Raw genomic sequence first — 16,583 nt, forward strand, 5'->3', positions numbered from 1 at the left:
TAACTATAATGAACCAGTTGAAAAAACAACAAGTAAATAGAAGGAAGAACAGTAGAGGAAATGAACGGGATCGGGAGAGGGGAGAGAGAGGGGATTGAAATGGACCAAATTATGCTATAGGCATATGAATACATCAAAGTGAACCCCACTACTATAATGCACAAATAACAACATTAAAAAAATCACACACACACACACACACACACAAATAAGAGTGAAATAAATACAATTTAAGATAAAACAAAAAAAGTAAGCTCTTGGGGGAACCCCATCAAATGCTCATTGATGCGGCCTTGGATAGAGAGCCTGGAGACCTCAGTCTCATCCACAGATTCTTGGCCAGATCTGCTGCATCCAACTCTGAGGAAGAAGACATCTCTATGGCTGAAAGAGCCACACATACTGGGCACTTCAAGGAACCACAGCTCCTCATGGAATTCAACAAAGGTGCCTTGAAACCCACCATGCAAGCATTCCTGGGAATGAGGATATTTCTTCCAGTCTCAGGACACCAGGAAGGAAAACCTGCCATGGCTACAGCTTGGCCTGAGCCCCAGGCTGACCTGTGCTAACCCACAATCCAAATGGCGGCCCATCCTACTTACTGTTCATTCTCGTAGTAGAGTTTGCCAACTGCCCAGGCGATGATGATGGGGCAGGGGATGCCTGAAAGAAGGACAGACACGTGCTGCAGGGGACACATAGATGGACAGGGACCCTCTTGTAGAATTCAGGGTAGGGGACCACAGGGTTCTGGGACTACATTTCTGCTTTCCCAACTGCAGGCCATCCATGGCCCAGGGATGCCCCATTCCTGGATTACCCCACCTTCTCTCTTCTTCAAGCAGGGAATGATGTGCTTTTGGAGATTTTGTGACAGGAAGGTATAACCATCTAGTTTCTCTCTCTCTTTTCCTTTTTTTCTTGGAACTGGAAATTAAACCCTGGGTCACTTTATTGGACTGAGATGCCCATAGTCCTTTTTTTTTTTTTTTTTGAGACAGGATCTTGCTAAGTTGCTGAGGGGCTCACTAAGTTGCTAAGGTTGGCCTTGAACTTGAGATCCTCCTGCCTCAGCATTCTGAGTGGCCCGGATTATAGGTGAGTGCTACTGGACCTGGCCAGTTTCTTTTCTGAAGCCAGAGACAAGAGTCTTTGGACTGGTCACTCTGGACAAGGGAGCAGGGCCAGGTGTGGACCATCTTTTGGAGGGACTCCTGGCTTTTTCCTCTGTACCACTGGACCAGGGTGAGGGGAGAGGACCTTTTCAGCAGTGCCCCCTCCCCCATGGGGCCCTGCCACTCCTGGGAGCCTCACACCATCCGATGAAGAGGAAGAGCCATTTGCGCAGACGCTCAGTGGAGTAGGTCATGACAATGGCGGTGTGGAGGTAGCAGCCTTCTACAAACATCCAGAAGAAGTTGGTGACCACAAAGTAGTTGAAGATGGTGGTTATACAGCGGCACCAGACCTGTGCATGGGGCAGGGGTTGTCAGGGACTCCTGGGGCCCAGCAGGGCTGACCTGCCCAGGAAGGACAGCGAGGTGTGGGCCGCCCAAAGTGGGTGGATGGATGTGGCATCAAACCCCACTGAATCTCACTCCAAAAAAGTTAGCACTTCCCCAACTCTTTCACCCTCCCCCTGAGACTGAGGGGCCATTCTCCCTGGTGCCTATGGGTTTAACATCTCCCCACTCCTCTCAATGTCTCTTCTTAATAAGGAAGAGGGGAGCTGGAAGGCTGGAACTGAACTGTGCTGTGTTTTCACCGTCACGTTCCAGGTCACCTTCAATTCACAGCAAGTCAGGCTGGCTCTCGAGGAATGGGATATGAAATTTCATTTGGAAAAAAAAAAAAAGAAAACCAGTGAGAGAAGAGTCAAGGGAGTGTGGGGAGGAGCTGCAGCCTAGGAGGGTTTCTGCAGAGCCTGTGGCTTGGGAACTTCTGGACTTGGAACCATCAGCACTGGCTCTGGAGGGGGCAAGTCGCTGTGCCTCCCTGAGCTGTAACTGACACTGCCTTAAGGGATGGTAAGAGGAAGTGAAGGGTGGCACAGACAGGCACCAAGGAGGAGTGTTGTGGTTGTGAGTGTGGCTGTTGTTTTGATTTGCCTCCTTGGCAGAAGTGGATTTGTACCTGTCCTTCTGAGCAAGGTGACCCCCACCCCCAGCACTTTGCTGTGCCTAGAGCCACAGAGTAGACCAAACAGAGCCAAGGTCTAGGCCACAGACCTCCAAGCCTGGAAGCCCTGACTTGGTCCTCTTTCTTGTTGACTCAACCCCAGGGCAACTCAGAGCCAAGGTTGGGACATGGAGAATGGTGGGGACAGCAGGCTGGGGTGTGAGCCAGCCCTGGGTCAAGGGAGCACTCAGCTCCTCCCTGTTTGGCTCTGACACCCCTGGCTCCTGGATAACCCTCCTGTGCTGAGCAGCTAGCTGCTCTGCTGCTTTGCCCCGTGGTCTCAGCCCTGATCTTTGGCCCATGTAGTGTCTGTCTCCTTCATTGTAGAAAGTCCTGCTTTCTAGGTGGGAGGGTAAAAATTCCCTACTCCGACCCTGGCCTTTTCTGTAAGTGAAGGATGTCTCACTGGTACTAAAGGCATCTGATTAAATTTGTTTGAACTTGACTCAGGGTAAGGTCAAGTTAAGGGTCAAACCGGATTAGTGTCTGCTGAGATTCAGGCCCTCTGAGGAAAAAGTGTGGAGAAGCCTCATGCCTTTTCTCTCATGGGTGTGCTGAGGAGCTGTATTGGCCCCAGTCTAGTCTACAGTTTTATAATGACCTGGACACAGTTGACACAAATCCAGGGTGGACACTTAACACAAGGGAAGCCCATGATGTGGAGGCATCATTACAGCACTGACCTGAGAGAGTCACTGAACCTCTCTGGTCTCAGTTTCCACATCTGTGTCAAGGAGGAAATGACCCCTAGCCGTCTCTCATTGGGATTCATTGAGAGAGAGTTCAACAGAGGTTAGTTCTATTCTCTTTTTCTCTAAGGCACCCGAATTCACAAGATGGAGACGGGAATGGAATAAACCAGTCAGGCTTATGCAGCTCCTAAGACCCTGGCCTGGCAGCCCTGGCCCCTGCCTCCCTGGTCCTGGGGGGACAGTGACTGGGGTGGAAGTGAGCTCACGTTTAGTTTTGCACCTGAGTATCGAGCAGAGAATGGATATCCCCCAGAGCCAGACCCCCAGCCCAGCCCCGGGTCTCCCCGGGCAGTGACCTCATTGCTTTCATGCACTTCGTGGTCGATGAGCTGTAGCAGGAACCACATGACGTTTCGCAGGATGAAGGTGGTGATGAGGTTCCAGTGAATCACGTTCCGCAGGCAGCGGATGCTCCTGTGAGAGGCCCCGGGCAGGGGTCAGCCAGCGTCAGCTGGGGTCAGTCCACCTGGGGTCAGAGCTCAGATGGGGCTGGGACCAGGGTTCAGTGGGGCTCAAGGGTCAGCTGAGACTGAAGTCACCCTAAGGCCAGGTAGAGACCAAGCCTGAAGTGGGGATAGGGCTACCCCAGGAGCCAATTCCCACCATGGAGGCCCTGGTTGGGCCTGCTTGGCATCCCACAGGCCTGCTGATGGTCAGTGCCCAGCACCAGGCCCATCCCTCCTCTGTCAACTGGCTCTAAGGTGCTCAGAGCAGAGGTGAGATGTCCAGGAGAGATGAAGAGGAAGAGAAGGCAGGTTGGGAGGCAGACTTACCTCAGAGCCAGGAAAAGCAGGAAGGCGGCCACCAGGGCTGCCACAGAGACACAGTGGCCCAGGTAGTTGACAACGAGAGCTATGCGGTAGTGCAGGTCATATTTCCTCTGCTGGACAGACAGACAGACAGACACGGGAGACGGGGGCCATGAACATGTGGGGGTGGGCCTGGGTACTCCAGCCATGCCCATCCCTGTGTGTCTTGACCTTGGGGGCAGCAGACGCTCCAAGTGTCACCACCATGCCTCAGTCTCCACGAGCTCACTCCTGTTGGTCTTGGTGGCTCTTGTTATAATTGGCTGTGGCCAGGCCTCCCAACATGCATTTTTTTTAGGGGGGGCACATTTGGATATGGTCTATTCTGAGATATCCCAGAAACATATATACAGATTCAGAAAGAAGAGCCAGATGTGGCTCTATAATGCCACATCTGAGTTGAATCTCTGCTGAGCCCCCAGATGGCTGAGCACCTGAGGGTGAGCTAGTTCATGTCTGGGCCTCAGTTCTGACATCTGTGCATTAGTGTCAACCTGCCTTCCTACCTCAGAAGCAGCGACCTATGGGAAGCCTGGAGATAGATGCCTGGGGATGGGTTTTCCCTGGGTATAGCAGAGAGGGAGTCCAGCATCAACGGAGCATTAGACATTCAAACTGTCCGTCAGTCAGTTTGTTGTTATCGTCAGGTACTGGCAATTCTAAACAAAGCCAGTGGACTCCCTCCAGCCAGGGTGAGTCAAGGCCCCACCGCACCCCCACTTCCAGTCACCACTGACTTTTGGCCTCTAAGAATGAAGAAATGAGGACAGAGAGCTGGCCGGAGCTTCTTTCTATCCAAACCTTATGACCCCCTGCCTGCCCCTCTGTGGCCTCACTTCCTCAGGGGAGGCAAATGCTTTTTCCTCTGGAGTGGGACTTCATTTGGGGCAAAAATTCCCCCCCCCCCCACTGAGGACTGTGTTGGGTGAGAGAGGAGAGGATGGCGCTGGGATCAGGAGAGAGGCACAGCTTGCTGGGGGTGTGGCTCAGTGATAAAGTGCTTGTCTGTCACGTGGGGGGCCTGGGATCGATGGCCAGCACTATAGTGACCACAGCAAAAACAACAACAACAACAACAACAAAAAACAACTCTCTCTAGAGTGATAGTGGAGCAGAGCAGGAGAGGTCCCAGCATAAAGGACCCAGCTTCCTGGGGGATGGGCCTTGTGGGAGGCTACACTGGTTTTCACATGGAGTCACAAAATCAGAATGCCAGATGAGGAAACCGGGGCTCAGGGGAGGAGGAGGGTGTGCAGTCACAGCCTATTAGATGTTGGGGAGCACTGGTCATGTGGTCATTTCCTTTTTGTGTCCCATGCTGCCTTGGCCCAAGCTCTCCTGGAGATGGGACCCCTTGTCCCCCTTCCTGACTCCTACCACAGTGTCACTGAGACAGGGTAAGACAATAGGGATACGGGCATGAGGCACACAAATGAATGGTTGGGTGACACAGAACTGGTTCTGTCACCCTTGGGATCCTCTGTGCTCAACCCTAGTCCTAATACCTATAGGAGGACCAGGGTCATGGCAGTTGTGGGGGGTATACTTACCTTGTCATCCAAAATGGGTTCGCACTGTGAATAGTTGATCTTTGAGGCCCACGTCCCGTTGTCTAAGCATTCTCGGTAGGCATTCCCTACAAAAGATTTCAGTCACCAAGAGTCGGGTCACTTCCACGCCTCAAGAACCCTCCCTGGCTGCCTGGTGCCTGCAGGATAAAGTCCACCTTCTTTAGTTTCCCTGGGTCCAGAAATATAAGGCACCTCTGAAAATCTAAGTAAAAGTCATTTACGTGTAAATTGCACCCAATTGTGAGCACTGGGTTTGTGTCTAAAGGTTTGATGCCTTTAGCAGAATAAATAATGGCCACCCTTCCCTTGGTCACTTTGTATTTATGAGTTCCATAGTTCTTTTCCCCAGTGTGAGTATTTGCATTTTAGCACCAGCTACCAAGGGCATAGCGTATGTTTCCAGGTGCCAGTTCTTCTTCTAAACGCTTCAGAGATGCTTGTCCATTCGATCCTCATGACTCCCACCACAGTGTTACTGAGACAGGGTAGGACAATAGGGATACCCTATGAAGTAGGTACTAACACAGAATCCACCCATTCATAGGGAGGAAGCTGGAAACCGAAGCACAAAGAGATGAAGCTGCTGGCCAAGGACACTGAAAAAAGAAGTGCAACCCAGGTCTGCCTCTGGGCTTTGCATTCATGACCTTTGGGCTTCTAAGTCAAGGTGAACAGGCCTGAGGGAGATTTGGGCTGTGTTCCTGCCCCTGAGCTGCCGCTGCCTGGGAGAGCACCGTGCCATGTCTCCAAGTGTTCGGGATCCAGCATCCTCCTTAAAGTTGGAATATGGTTCATGAAAAGGCAGCAACGTCTAACGTCCAACGTAGAAAAGTGCACTTGGATTAAAGGGGAAGGCACAAAGGAGGAAAGCTGCTGGTACCTGCCCTTCTCTCGGTCCTAGCTCTGACTACTGTGGGTGGAGGTTTAATGCCTGAGCCACCCCCTGGGGACATCGTGCCCTTAACTTCCAACCAGGAGGGCCTCCTCCCCACTCCAGAGGACCCCCAGAGCCCTTTGTCTGCCTCCGCTCTGCATTACACCATGAGCTGCCTCGCCGCCCCCACTTGACTGCAATTCTGAACAGTGCATCGTTTGGGGGTGATATGTACCAGGGTTCTGCTCTGGCTAATGGGCAGTTTTTTTGTGTATTTTTTCTTTTTGGCTTATGTTCGATATACAATACAAAGCTAATGAAAATAAATAGCTCACAGAGCACCAAGTCACAGGGCTGGAGGGGGAACCTTAGATTGTATTTGGAAGCAGCAAGTTCTGAAATAATTAAGTTACTTAAAAACCCACTTCCGTTGGGCCGACAGTGAGTTAAAAGCAATGGAATTATTAAGGAGCACTTGCCAGAGAGCAAAAACAACGGGGAGATTCTATTAGCTTAATTATTCTTTAATTTGGTGCTCTGAGCTCTGATTTTTCAAACTCAGGGTTATGGCCAGCCTAGTCCTGCCTCTGGGGCCTGTCAGCGTGAGGCCCGTCTCTGGCTGGTTGAAGGAGTCAGTCAGGGGATTGTCCAGGTCTTATCCTGACCCTTGAGGAGAGGAGACCTGTCCCTCACCCTTGTCCCTGGCAACTGGCTCCCAGGTGGTCTTGGACCTCTGATGCACATCTTTCTCACAAACATTCATTCCACATTGTGATTCTGAAGTGGGCGGGAGGTGGGGGGACTGTCTCCACATGTGAGCCAGTGACGTCACTGAAGGAAAGAATAAAGGTATCCTGGCAGATGAGAATAAGGGCAGATCCTTTGTAAGATGCACACTGTCTTTCTGATGGGGGTTTAGAGTCTCTGTGAGGTGCATGAGGGGTGAGATGAAACAGACCCTAATTTGGGTGAGAGCTGAAAGGGCAGAAACAACGATCTTCTTGGAAAGTGCTCATAGGTATCCAGTTTTCCTGAAGTTCAGGGAGAGGTCCCTTCCTTCAGGAAGGCCTCCCTGATTACTCCCATCCCCTTGATTTCTCTCTCCTGAGCACCCTCAGTCCTGTTCACCCCAGCCCCACACTCCAGCCCTTGTCTTGTGACCAGTCAGAGTTGTCCAGGTGTGAATCTGGTCTCTCTGAGAAGTGTGGGGGATCTCTGAAGTCAGGGTTTCAGAATATCTGTTTCCCAAGCATGACATCTCGTGGGGACACTGACTAGGAGTGGGCTTGTGGAAGGGAGTGGGGTCAGGATGGAGAGGCTGCAAAGGGAAGGCTTTTCTGTCCTCCCAACAATGCCTCGAGGCCCCTGAGTGCCATGGATTCTGTCCCTTCCTTTCCTTGCTCTGCAATCCACCTCCTCCTGTCCCTCTCTCAGCACTTTCTCCAGTCCTTTTGCCTGGACAGTCTTTTCTTGCCTCCCTGCTGCTTGTCCTGACCCCTCAACCATGCTGATTCCTGCTTAAAAGCCACAAATAGCTCTTTACTGCTTTAAGAATAAAGTCCAACCTTCTTGACATGATACTCAAGGCCCTCAACACCCAGGCCCACGTCTCCCAGTCTCCCTTGCAGTTGACGCTGTGCTAACAGGCCTGGCACAACCCCGCTCTGTGCTGGCCCAGCCTTAAACACCCTCCTGAGTCCCACTCACTACTCACAGCAAACTCCTCTCTCTTGAACCCCAGCTCAAGTGCCACGTCCTCCATGGATCCTTCCCCAAAACCCCAGGTCTAAAGCAATCTTTTCTTTTTTTCCTCTAAGTACCTTCTATATATTCCTACCTCTTGGAACATAGGCCTTCACACTTCATCGTTCTTGAGCCACAATAACACATTTTTGTATCATGATCCAACACACACATACACACAGACTCACACACTTGCCTGAAATCCAGTTTCACAGAGTGAAATGTATCTTGGAAACCGCTACAATGTTTTTCTTTCTATTCTGTTCTAATGTATTCTGTTCATTTCATATACAAATGCTGGTCATGACCCACTAAATTGATTTCACAGTCCACTATTGTCCCACAATCCATAGTATGAAAAGCAAAAATCTACTTCAGATAGATTGTCGTAATTCTATGGACTGTGTCTCTTTGGACCTAATCCTTTTCTTTGCTCCCAGACTTGAGATCCCTAGGGACAGACAAATAGGCAGAGACCATACTGAAGTCATTGGATCCCTCATATTGGAGTCATTGGGTCCCCCCTTTCTCAGCAACAAGCCATTGAGTCCCTGTGGGTTGAATTGAACTGGTTTGGATTGGGTGAATCTTGAAAAGCAGGGTCTGAGATGTGGCATGTGGGATGGGAGGGACTTCCCTCTAGGGGCCCAGCCCTGTCTGGGGCTGAGGTTCTGGCTACAGACACTGGGATCCAGAAGACCGGAAGATAGAGGTGTCCGCTGCAGCTAATGAGGGCACCGAGCCCTCAGGCACAGCTTTGGATAAAAGAGGGGAAGAGCCCCCCCCCTCAGGAACCACAGGAGGATGGCCATGGAAAGACTGAGGGCAGGTGGCAACGCCAGAACCACGGGGCTGGAGAAGAGGTGGGTACTCGTTACCATAACAACACAGGTGCCCCTGCTGAGGATCAATGCTGATGGTGTGCTATGTGGCCTGCCAGGGGCATTAGGTTCTGAATGGTGCAGGCGGGGTCTTCCACAGCAGGGCTCTGTGGTTCAAGGCTCTGTAGTTTAGGTAGCCTGTCCCTATCCCCAGAGTGGCCCTGACCTGTTAAAAGTCCCTGAAGCAACAGGTTCTCCCCCCTGTCAGTTGTTAACACTTTGATAGTAGTTCTTGGTTCAGTGACTCATCAAGGATAGTCCAAAGGCCTGGCTAGGAGATGGGGGTTATAATCTAGACACAGTGTTAACCCTGGCTGGCTAGATGACCATGGCTAAGTCATATCTCTCTTGGCCTCTGTTTCCCGTCTCAGGAAAAGTAAGTAAATTGGTTCCCAATGATGCTATTAGCATCTCAGGTGAGTCAAGTTTTTGGTTGTGTGAGGCTTCCCAATTTACTGAATGTCAATGAACCACCAAGCCATGGCAACTCCAAACATGCCTACATTACTCTCAAGTGCCCCCTAGATTGGCGCCTCTATCTCTGAGACAGGGACCATGGAAGACAGGGGCTGGGATGAAACAGTTTTGGTGGTAGTTACAGTGGAAACAGTGCAAAGACAGGGGAGGTAGGGAGGAAAGATCAAAGGAAACTGTGGGGAAAGCAGTATGGTCCTTGGCTAATGGAAAGAAAATGGCAAGAAGGGAGATAGAGAGAGAGAAAGTGATGGCAGAGAGGTGGGGAGGGCCAGAAGCAATATTTACTGAAAGAACGAGATCAGCACAGAGGCCCAGAACTTTCAGCACCACGGACAGCAAAACTCTACTGCACCCTGCCCAGAGCAGCCCCAGTTCCTCCAGGTGGTTTCCAAGACTGCTCTAGCCCTCCTGAGGGTCCAGCTGCTCACTTCTGCCTGGCTCACACTGAGCTGCAGCTGTTTTCTTGATGGTCCTGTAAAAAAAGTCATGTTTCCCCATCTATCCCAGAGTCTCCCTGGAGCAAGACTTTACCTTTTTCTGCACAAGGTCAAGATCCCTTAAGAGGAAGGCTTGGGTGGCCCCTTCCTTCCTTCCTTCCTTCCTTCCTTCCATATTCTCTTTCTCCCCCTCCCTCCCTCCCTCCTTCCTTCCTTCCTTTTTTCCTGGGGATGGAACTCAAGGCCTCATGCATGCTAGGCAAGTGCTCTACCACTGAACTACCTCTCCAGCCTATCTGGTCCTTAAGCAGTAAACAGCTGATCATGCAGGGTCCTCAGGATGGATCATGGCTGATACTGTTGCCAAGGTTACTAGGGAATTCAATGAGGGCGAGAGGATCAAGGAAGGCCAAGAGGATAATCTACCATCTTGGGTGCCCAGGCTCCACCAAATTGCATGGTGAAGACAAAGCCGCCACACATATCTCAGGAGGCATCTAGGTCTCCCACATGCCCCTAGAGGATAGGCCAACCTCACTGCCAGAACTCCAGTCACTGAGATATAAATCCATGTTGGGGAGGGGGTGTTAGTCTTAAATACAAAACTTGTGGGCAGCATCCTCCAGATTTTGGGCATGGATACCTTGCCTGTTCCAAGGAAAGCACACTGGAAACTAAGTCAGTGGGCATCTCCTTGGGAATTTAAGAGGGGGAAAGCAATTTCTCCCTCATTTGGTCTGATGGGGCCCAAAGAGGGAAAGAAAGTGACATATGGGAACACCTAACAATGAAGAGACAGAACAAGAGCTCTCTCCCCTGGGACACACTTCCTCCTGCATCATCCTGGAGTCAGTATTTCTGGAGGGAGGAAACTCTTCCTGCTGCACTGTTTTAGCACGTGCAGCTACTGTGCCGCCTTTGCAGGGTCTTGGCCACACAGTATCCATATCATCAGAAGAAAATGCTTTAGGATCCAGATAGCCCACGCTCAGTCCCATTACTGTCTGGAGTTGGAAGGTTCCAGATCCCGCCATCTCCTTGTCTGGCTTGATCTTGACTTTGAGTCACTTTTCTTAACTTTGGTGGGAAAGATTTCCCTGCTAATATCTGCTCCCAGCCTGGCTACCACTGCCTGGACTGGGCAATGATGCTCTGGGGCATGACTAATTGCTTTTCACCCCAACTTAAGAGACCACTGAGGAAGTGTGGCCAGAGTTTGGTGGGGTGGAGGGTCAGGGGCAATGTCATGGTGCCAATATCACATTCCCCTGAGCTTCACAAACAAGTTGTATCTCCCTGAGTTGACATTCCTGCACAGCCCTCACACTACCACAGGCTGACTACGGTTAGCTGGCTCGGGGGTCTACCTTGCACACTCTGTCTTGATCCAATCCTAGCACATTGGAACAGGCAGCTGGTGACGCTCATCCAATCTTAGACCCAGTCTGACCTAGGAGGGGTGCTATGTTGAGAGAGAGACTGAGAATCTACCATTGCCAAACCCAGACTCTAAGTGGGAAAGGCCTCTCATCTGCCTAGGACATCTATGGTTCGGACATTTTTATGACATTTCTTTCATATTATTTGGACACTGTTCTCTGGGCTTTGATGGCCCACTTGGGGCTTCTAGAATGCCCAGCTCTCTATTTTCACTGGGCTTTTCATTCATGATGCCATCCTTGAGTGGGTACAGTGGGTATTACAGTCCACACTTACAGGGGACAGAGGGGAAGCTGAGTCACAAAGGCACTGAGCAATTTAATAAAGACCCAGTTGGGTCCAAGAAAGAGGCCAGAGGGTGGGTGGAGCCAAGCTCACTGCTAGGGATGGCTGGAAGGAAGGAGCCCAGCACAGCAGAGGCTAGAGCATGGGGTAGGCACCTCCTTCAATGAGCTTCTCTCCTGGGAAGGGAGGTGAAGGTGAACAGGGGATCCCTAAGACAGAGGTTTCCCTAAACCAAGAAATGTCATCAAACTCCACCTCTGCCTCACCTCGGACAGAGAAACCAAGGCCCACAGAAGGTGAAAATCCTTCCTATGGGTGACAAGCAGGCAGCAGCATGACCGGCATTAGAATCTTCTTCCAGCCCACAGCTCCTGTGAGATACTGTAGAAGACTCTGGCTGGCAATAGCCTATGCTCTTCCCTCAACACTGGAAGCAGCCCCTAGAAGAGCGGAGAGGCTGTCTCCAGAGCCCTTTGGGGATGAGATCCTTTCAGTCTAGACAGAGAGATGGCCACCTCCCAAGACAATACTCAGAGGCCACAGAGTTGTAGGGGCTCTCAGAGGTGACAGAAGGCCACACCACCCCTCCTTTCCATGTCTGCACTGTTGCAGCCATTCTTGATGTAGCAGGACACACCAGTGCTTTGGCATGTCTCTAGAATGGGGTTCTGCAAAGTACTCCCCAGAGGTTAGGTTAGGTGGAGTGCGCTCTCCTTCCCTGTCCAGTAGATGCCTCATTACAGACGGGACGAGGGGTTCCCAGGAGGGAATGGTAGGAGCCTTAGGTCAAGGAGGCCAAGCCTGCACCTGGAAGTTCTGCCAAGGAAAGTGGGCTTTGTCCCGGAAGGAGGCAGCAGGACCCTTCTTTGCAGTCACAAAGACCATAGGCACAGGCAAAAGAAGGTTCCAGGGCAGAGCAGATAGAATGAGGGATAGAGCAGAGAGGGAAATGGAGGTGCAGTGGGAAGAGAGAAGGAATAGGGAGGGATAGAGGGAAGGAGAGATCTGGAAAGGGACAATCAGGTGGGAAAGAACACAAGAGAGAAACCAAGAATAGATAGATACTCAGACACAGAGACAGGAAGACAGAATGGCATACAGAAACAGAGGGAGACACGAGAGAGACACACTCAGAGATGGGCTCAGAGGCATCTCTGTGGAATGGGGGAGGTCAGAGGAGAACAGAGCATCACTGCTGAGCTAACCCACTTCCCTGCTCCCTACAGACAAGGAGACAGAGGCCCAGGAAGGGGATGGACTTGCCCCAGGTTATACCATGTATGGACCTTCAGGATTGCTTTGGTGACCAGACATTAAAGCTGGGCTCATGGAACCCTAGGTGAAGGCAGAGGCCACTGCCTGCCCCTGAACTGAAGTGCTAAGTCCTCACCTTCCCAGGCTCCCTTGCAGCTAGGGCTTAGGCATGTGACCCAGAGCCCCCTTTTCCTCTACCCAAAACATGCACCTGCTAGAGGGAGTTAGTGAACTGGCGTCTACAAGAGAGACAGAGAAAGTGTCTCCAGTAAGGGCTGCAGGCACTTAAGACCCCAGAGCAGTTGTCCAGCAGGATTGTGACCCAGATGGTGGGATGGGAGGTTAGGGGCAATGTCATGATCTTCTCAAATAAGGTGTATCTCCCTGAGTTGACAGTGGCATGGGGGCACTGGCATGGCCACCTGGGGAGAACAGGGATTCCCTCACTGGCTCTACTCCATCCCATGTTCTTGGATGAGGGCCTCCAATCTGGTTCTCAACCCACTCTGTGATTCCATAAGCTCTTAACAAATTCTTCTCTCTGCTTAACCCAGCAGAGCTTCTGAGCCAGGGAAGCAGCAGAACCTTGGTTAAATCCTTGTTCTGTTATGAGTTAGGTCACTTAACTTCCCCAGGTGTACTATGAGGATAATACTATATTCCCATCACTGGAGGGGCATAAGGATTAATGAGCTTGACAACAGTGCAGACATGAAAGCGCATGGTAGTGTGAGCACACTGCAGGGGCACACAGCTACTAATGTGGACTAGCATGGGTGACTTTCCAAGAGTCCCTTCCCTTCCCTGGGCCATTGCTGCACCCAGAGATGGTCTCTGGGTGAGACCAGTCAAAGCTCTGACCCAGCCTCCGAGACTCGCTCATGCACATCCTGAGAACCACCAGATGGCTTCCCTCCACCCGTGGTGCCCTCTGGGGCTGTTCTCCACCCAGCCAGCTGCTTCCTTGGCATCTCTGTTAAGGTGTTCCTTCAGCTTCTCAATGTCAGCACATCTCCCACTGTGCTCAGCAGTCTCCTGTGTGCCTGGGTCATCCGTGCCCCCCCACCTTTCCTTCTCCCACCTTGTTAATTCCAGTGCCTTCTGCTCGACCCCAGGGTACAGCACCCCTTGTCACTCCTTTCCTTCTTGAAGAATGAGTGTCCCCTCTGCTCCTGAGCTTGTCCAGGCTCCATCCTGCACTGACAGTGATACTGTGCATCATCAGCTCTCCATTTGCCTCTCTGGTCTGTTTCTTTCTCCACATGATGCTCACTAGTCCCCAGCCACAAAGCACAGTTCCATATCTGGGTCTTTACTCATTTTCCCTGAACTAGATTGACTCTCCTATGCCTATTTGAATTGGCCCAATAAATCCAACCTGACCCTAGAGTTGCAGGTCAGGTGGCTGAGTTCCCCCACTTCTCCAGGCCTAGAGGCTTCCTTTGTCCCCTAAGCTTGCCTTCCAAATTCAACATGTCACTCTTGGAAGCAGACTTTCCCCATGGTTAAAAGTGAGGGCTGTGGGTTCCCTGCTTGCACTGGTGCATAGGATTGGTTAGAAGCTTGAACAAGTGACTCCATGTCTCCAGCCTCAGTGTTCTTGTCTGCCATGTGGACATACAAGCAGCGTGTATGGGGAGTGGGATCTCGGGTGCAAAACTCTCTTGGTGGAATCTGGCCCCTGGACAAAGAGCAGCCCTTGATTGTTTTGTGGCAGTTTCTCTGCACTCTGCTGAGTTGAAAGATTTCAGGGACCACCGCCTAAGCTACTCTTCCATCTGGGCAATTCCTGCCCTCCAAGGAATGAGGCTTCGGAGGGGTTTGGTATATGAAGACTGGGGAAGGAAGAGGAGCCCAGACTGCCCTGCAGGCTTCTGACAGGGCTGTTTTGTCTGCATCCTTCTCTAAAGGAAGACAATGAAGGCAAATGGAGAAGGAGGAGGCAGCAGCTGGCTGGCCAGGGCAGGCAGGAAATCAATCAATCACAAACTCGCATTGCCATTAGCTGCCTTGGCTCTTCCCACCTGGGCTGACTGTCTGCTGTCCTCCAGCCCCAGGTACCTGTTAATGGCAATGCCCCCCACCCCAACCCCATGCTCCTCTCATTCCCTGGGAGTTACAGTGCAGAAAACTCTTTGGTCCAAGTGGAGAAAATTGTTCATTAGACACCAGGGGATAATTGCTACCACATTTATCAACCCCAGTGCCCCAGCCTTTTTTCAGCTTCAAGTTTGACTTGATGTGAATGGTCTGGTATGTGCTGTCCCTATCCTCCTCCCCCTTCCCTCCCCCATCAGGGCTTATCACTGTATATTAGTTTTGTCTGCTGCAATTATGAATGAGGCCTTCAATACAGTGCCAATGCCTTGTGTCATATAATAGGTGTTCAATAAATTGGTTGAATCCTATTGTGCTCATTTCTGCTCTGAAGAGTCCAGACTCTGCCCTTGATACAGGGGGTGGGGTTTCCAGGCTAACTGGGGAGAACAGGAAGTAGGGCAGGCTAGGTGAAGAGCAGAGAGGTAGGGTTCCCTCAGGCTCACAGGCTGTGGGTTGAGAAGTTTCATTTCCCTATTTGGCCCTGGATGACCCTTAGTTGCTGAGCACAGACTGAATCAGGCACAATGATCTCCATTGCCACATTCCACAAAGCTCACAGAATACACACACACACACACAAAAAAACAGTCTTGTAATATGAGAACTGGGAGGTCATTTCTCTAGCTTGCATACCTCCTGGGTTGGGGACCTCACTTCCTCCTATAGAGTTCTGTTTTAATGGATAGAAAGCAGGATCTCAGGTGATGCGGAATCCTTCCTCAGAGGTCCCACTACCTCTACCAGTCCCTTCCATTAGGAGCATCTTGCCCTAGATTCCACAGAGTAGGGCTGCTCCCTGGGTCCACCAGAGCCCTCAGCTGGTGCAGCTAGGGGAGTGCAGCTTGGCACCAAAAGCAAGCCTGGTATCTTGCCTTCTAACCATCACTCACCATGAAGGACTTGGAATGCGTGGACAAGCATGTACGCATGCACGCACGCATGCATATGTATATGTGTGGCAACAGAGGAGCTGGGCCACCATTCAGATGTGGACACTCAGGGCTTGATACAATGATTTGAGGAAGGGACTTTAGACAAACAGCCCCCACATCAAGTCGGCTGGGGGGTGCTCTATTGTTGGGGTAAGGCTGGAGATGTGAAGGGTGTTCATTGTGGGCCAGTGATCACTGCATCTACAGCCGCACAGGGACCTCACATCTGGCTCCCATTAGACCTTCCACAGGGCATAGACATAAGGCAATCGTAGGCACAGATGCGCGTGCACACACACACCCTTCGCCACAACCAGAACCCTCACTGAACACCTCATCTAGAGGTGTTCTTCTTCTGCCACCCTCTTCCTCAGTGTCCAGCCAGCAGTGATTTGCCAGGAGGAAGGAGGGGCAGGCTGTTCTCTCTGGAAGGTGGGGGTGGACCTGATTCAGACCCCACGCATTACCTGGAACTGCCACACAGGAGTAGTGCTGCCTACTATGCCTGACTCACAGACTTGTGGGCCAGCCTGGGGACATCTGGTTAGGAAAGAGGTGACACTTCGTACCTCTAGCTCCCCTGTCTATGCTCTGTATGATCTCCCCAACATATATGCTCACCCCATCTTTCTTGCCTCCTAACCTCCCCCTCTCTTCTCCAGTAGTGAAGAATCTAATCACCACGGGGGTGGGGGACAAGGTAGAAGGTAGAAGAGCAAGCATATATACGCCCACCGCACCCGCTCCAGGGTCAAGGGAGCATCCTAAAGGAAGAGATGAAGCCTTAGTGGGGAAACTTCAGGTAGCAGTGTAGGAGAGATTTGACCTTAAAAAGGAGGAAATATTC

General features: G+C 51.3%; 1 protein-coding gene across 4 annotated transcripts in view; it reads right to left on the reverse strand.

Moving 5' to 3' along the window:
* Crhr2 (corticotropin releasing hormone receptor 2) overlaps positions 1–16,583 on the reverse strand; it is a 48,162-nt gene that overhangs the window by 12,423 nt on the left and 19,156 nt on the right. For 2 of the 4 annotated variants that reach the window (XM_046426080.2, XM_046426082.2), the window contains 5 exons: positions 5,293–5,378; positions 3,707–3,813; positions 3,230–3,347; positions 1,318–1,471; positions 606–666 (listed from right to left, as the gene is read on the reverse strand). In XM_046426080.2, coding sequence (XP_046282036.1) covers positions 606–666; positions 1,318–1,471; positions 3,230–3,347; positions 3,707–3,813; positions 5,293–5,378 — 526 coding nt within the window. Of the gene's footprint in view, positions 1–605; positions 667–1,317; positions 1,472–3,229; positions 3,348–3,706; positions 3,817–5,292; positions 5,379–16,583 lie in introns of all 4 variants that reach the window. The other 2 variants (XM_046426079.2, XM_046426081.2) reach the window with 1 other exon arrangement.

Source organism: Marmota monax, unplaced genomic scaffold, assembly GCF_021218885.2.
Source record: "Marmota monax isolate L192 unplaced genomic scaffold, Marmota_monax_Labrador192_F-V1.1 WCK01_AAM20220418_F8-fsc00133, whole genome shotgun sequence".
NCBI classification, from domain to species: domain Eukaryota; kingdom Metazoa; phylum Chordata; class Mammalia; order Rodentia; family Sciuridae; genus Marmota; species Marmota monax.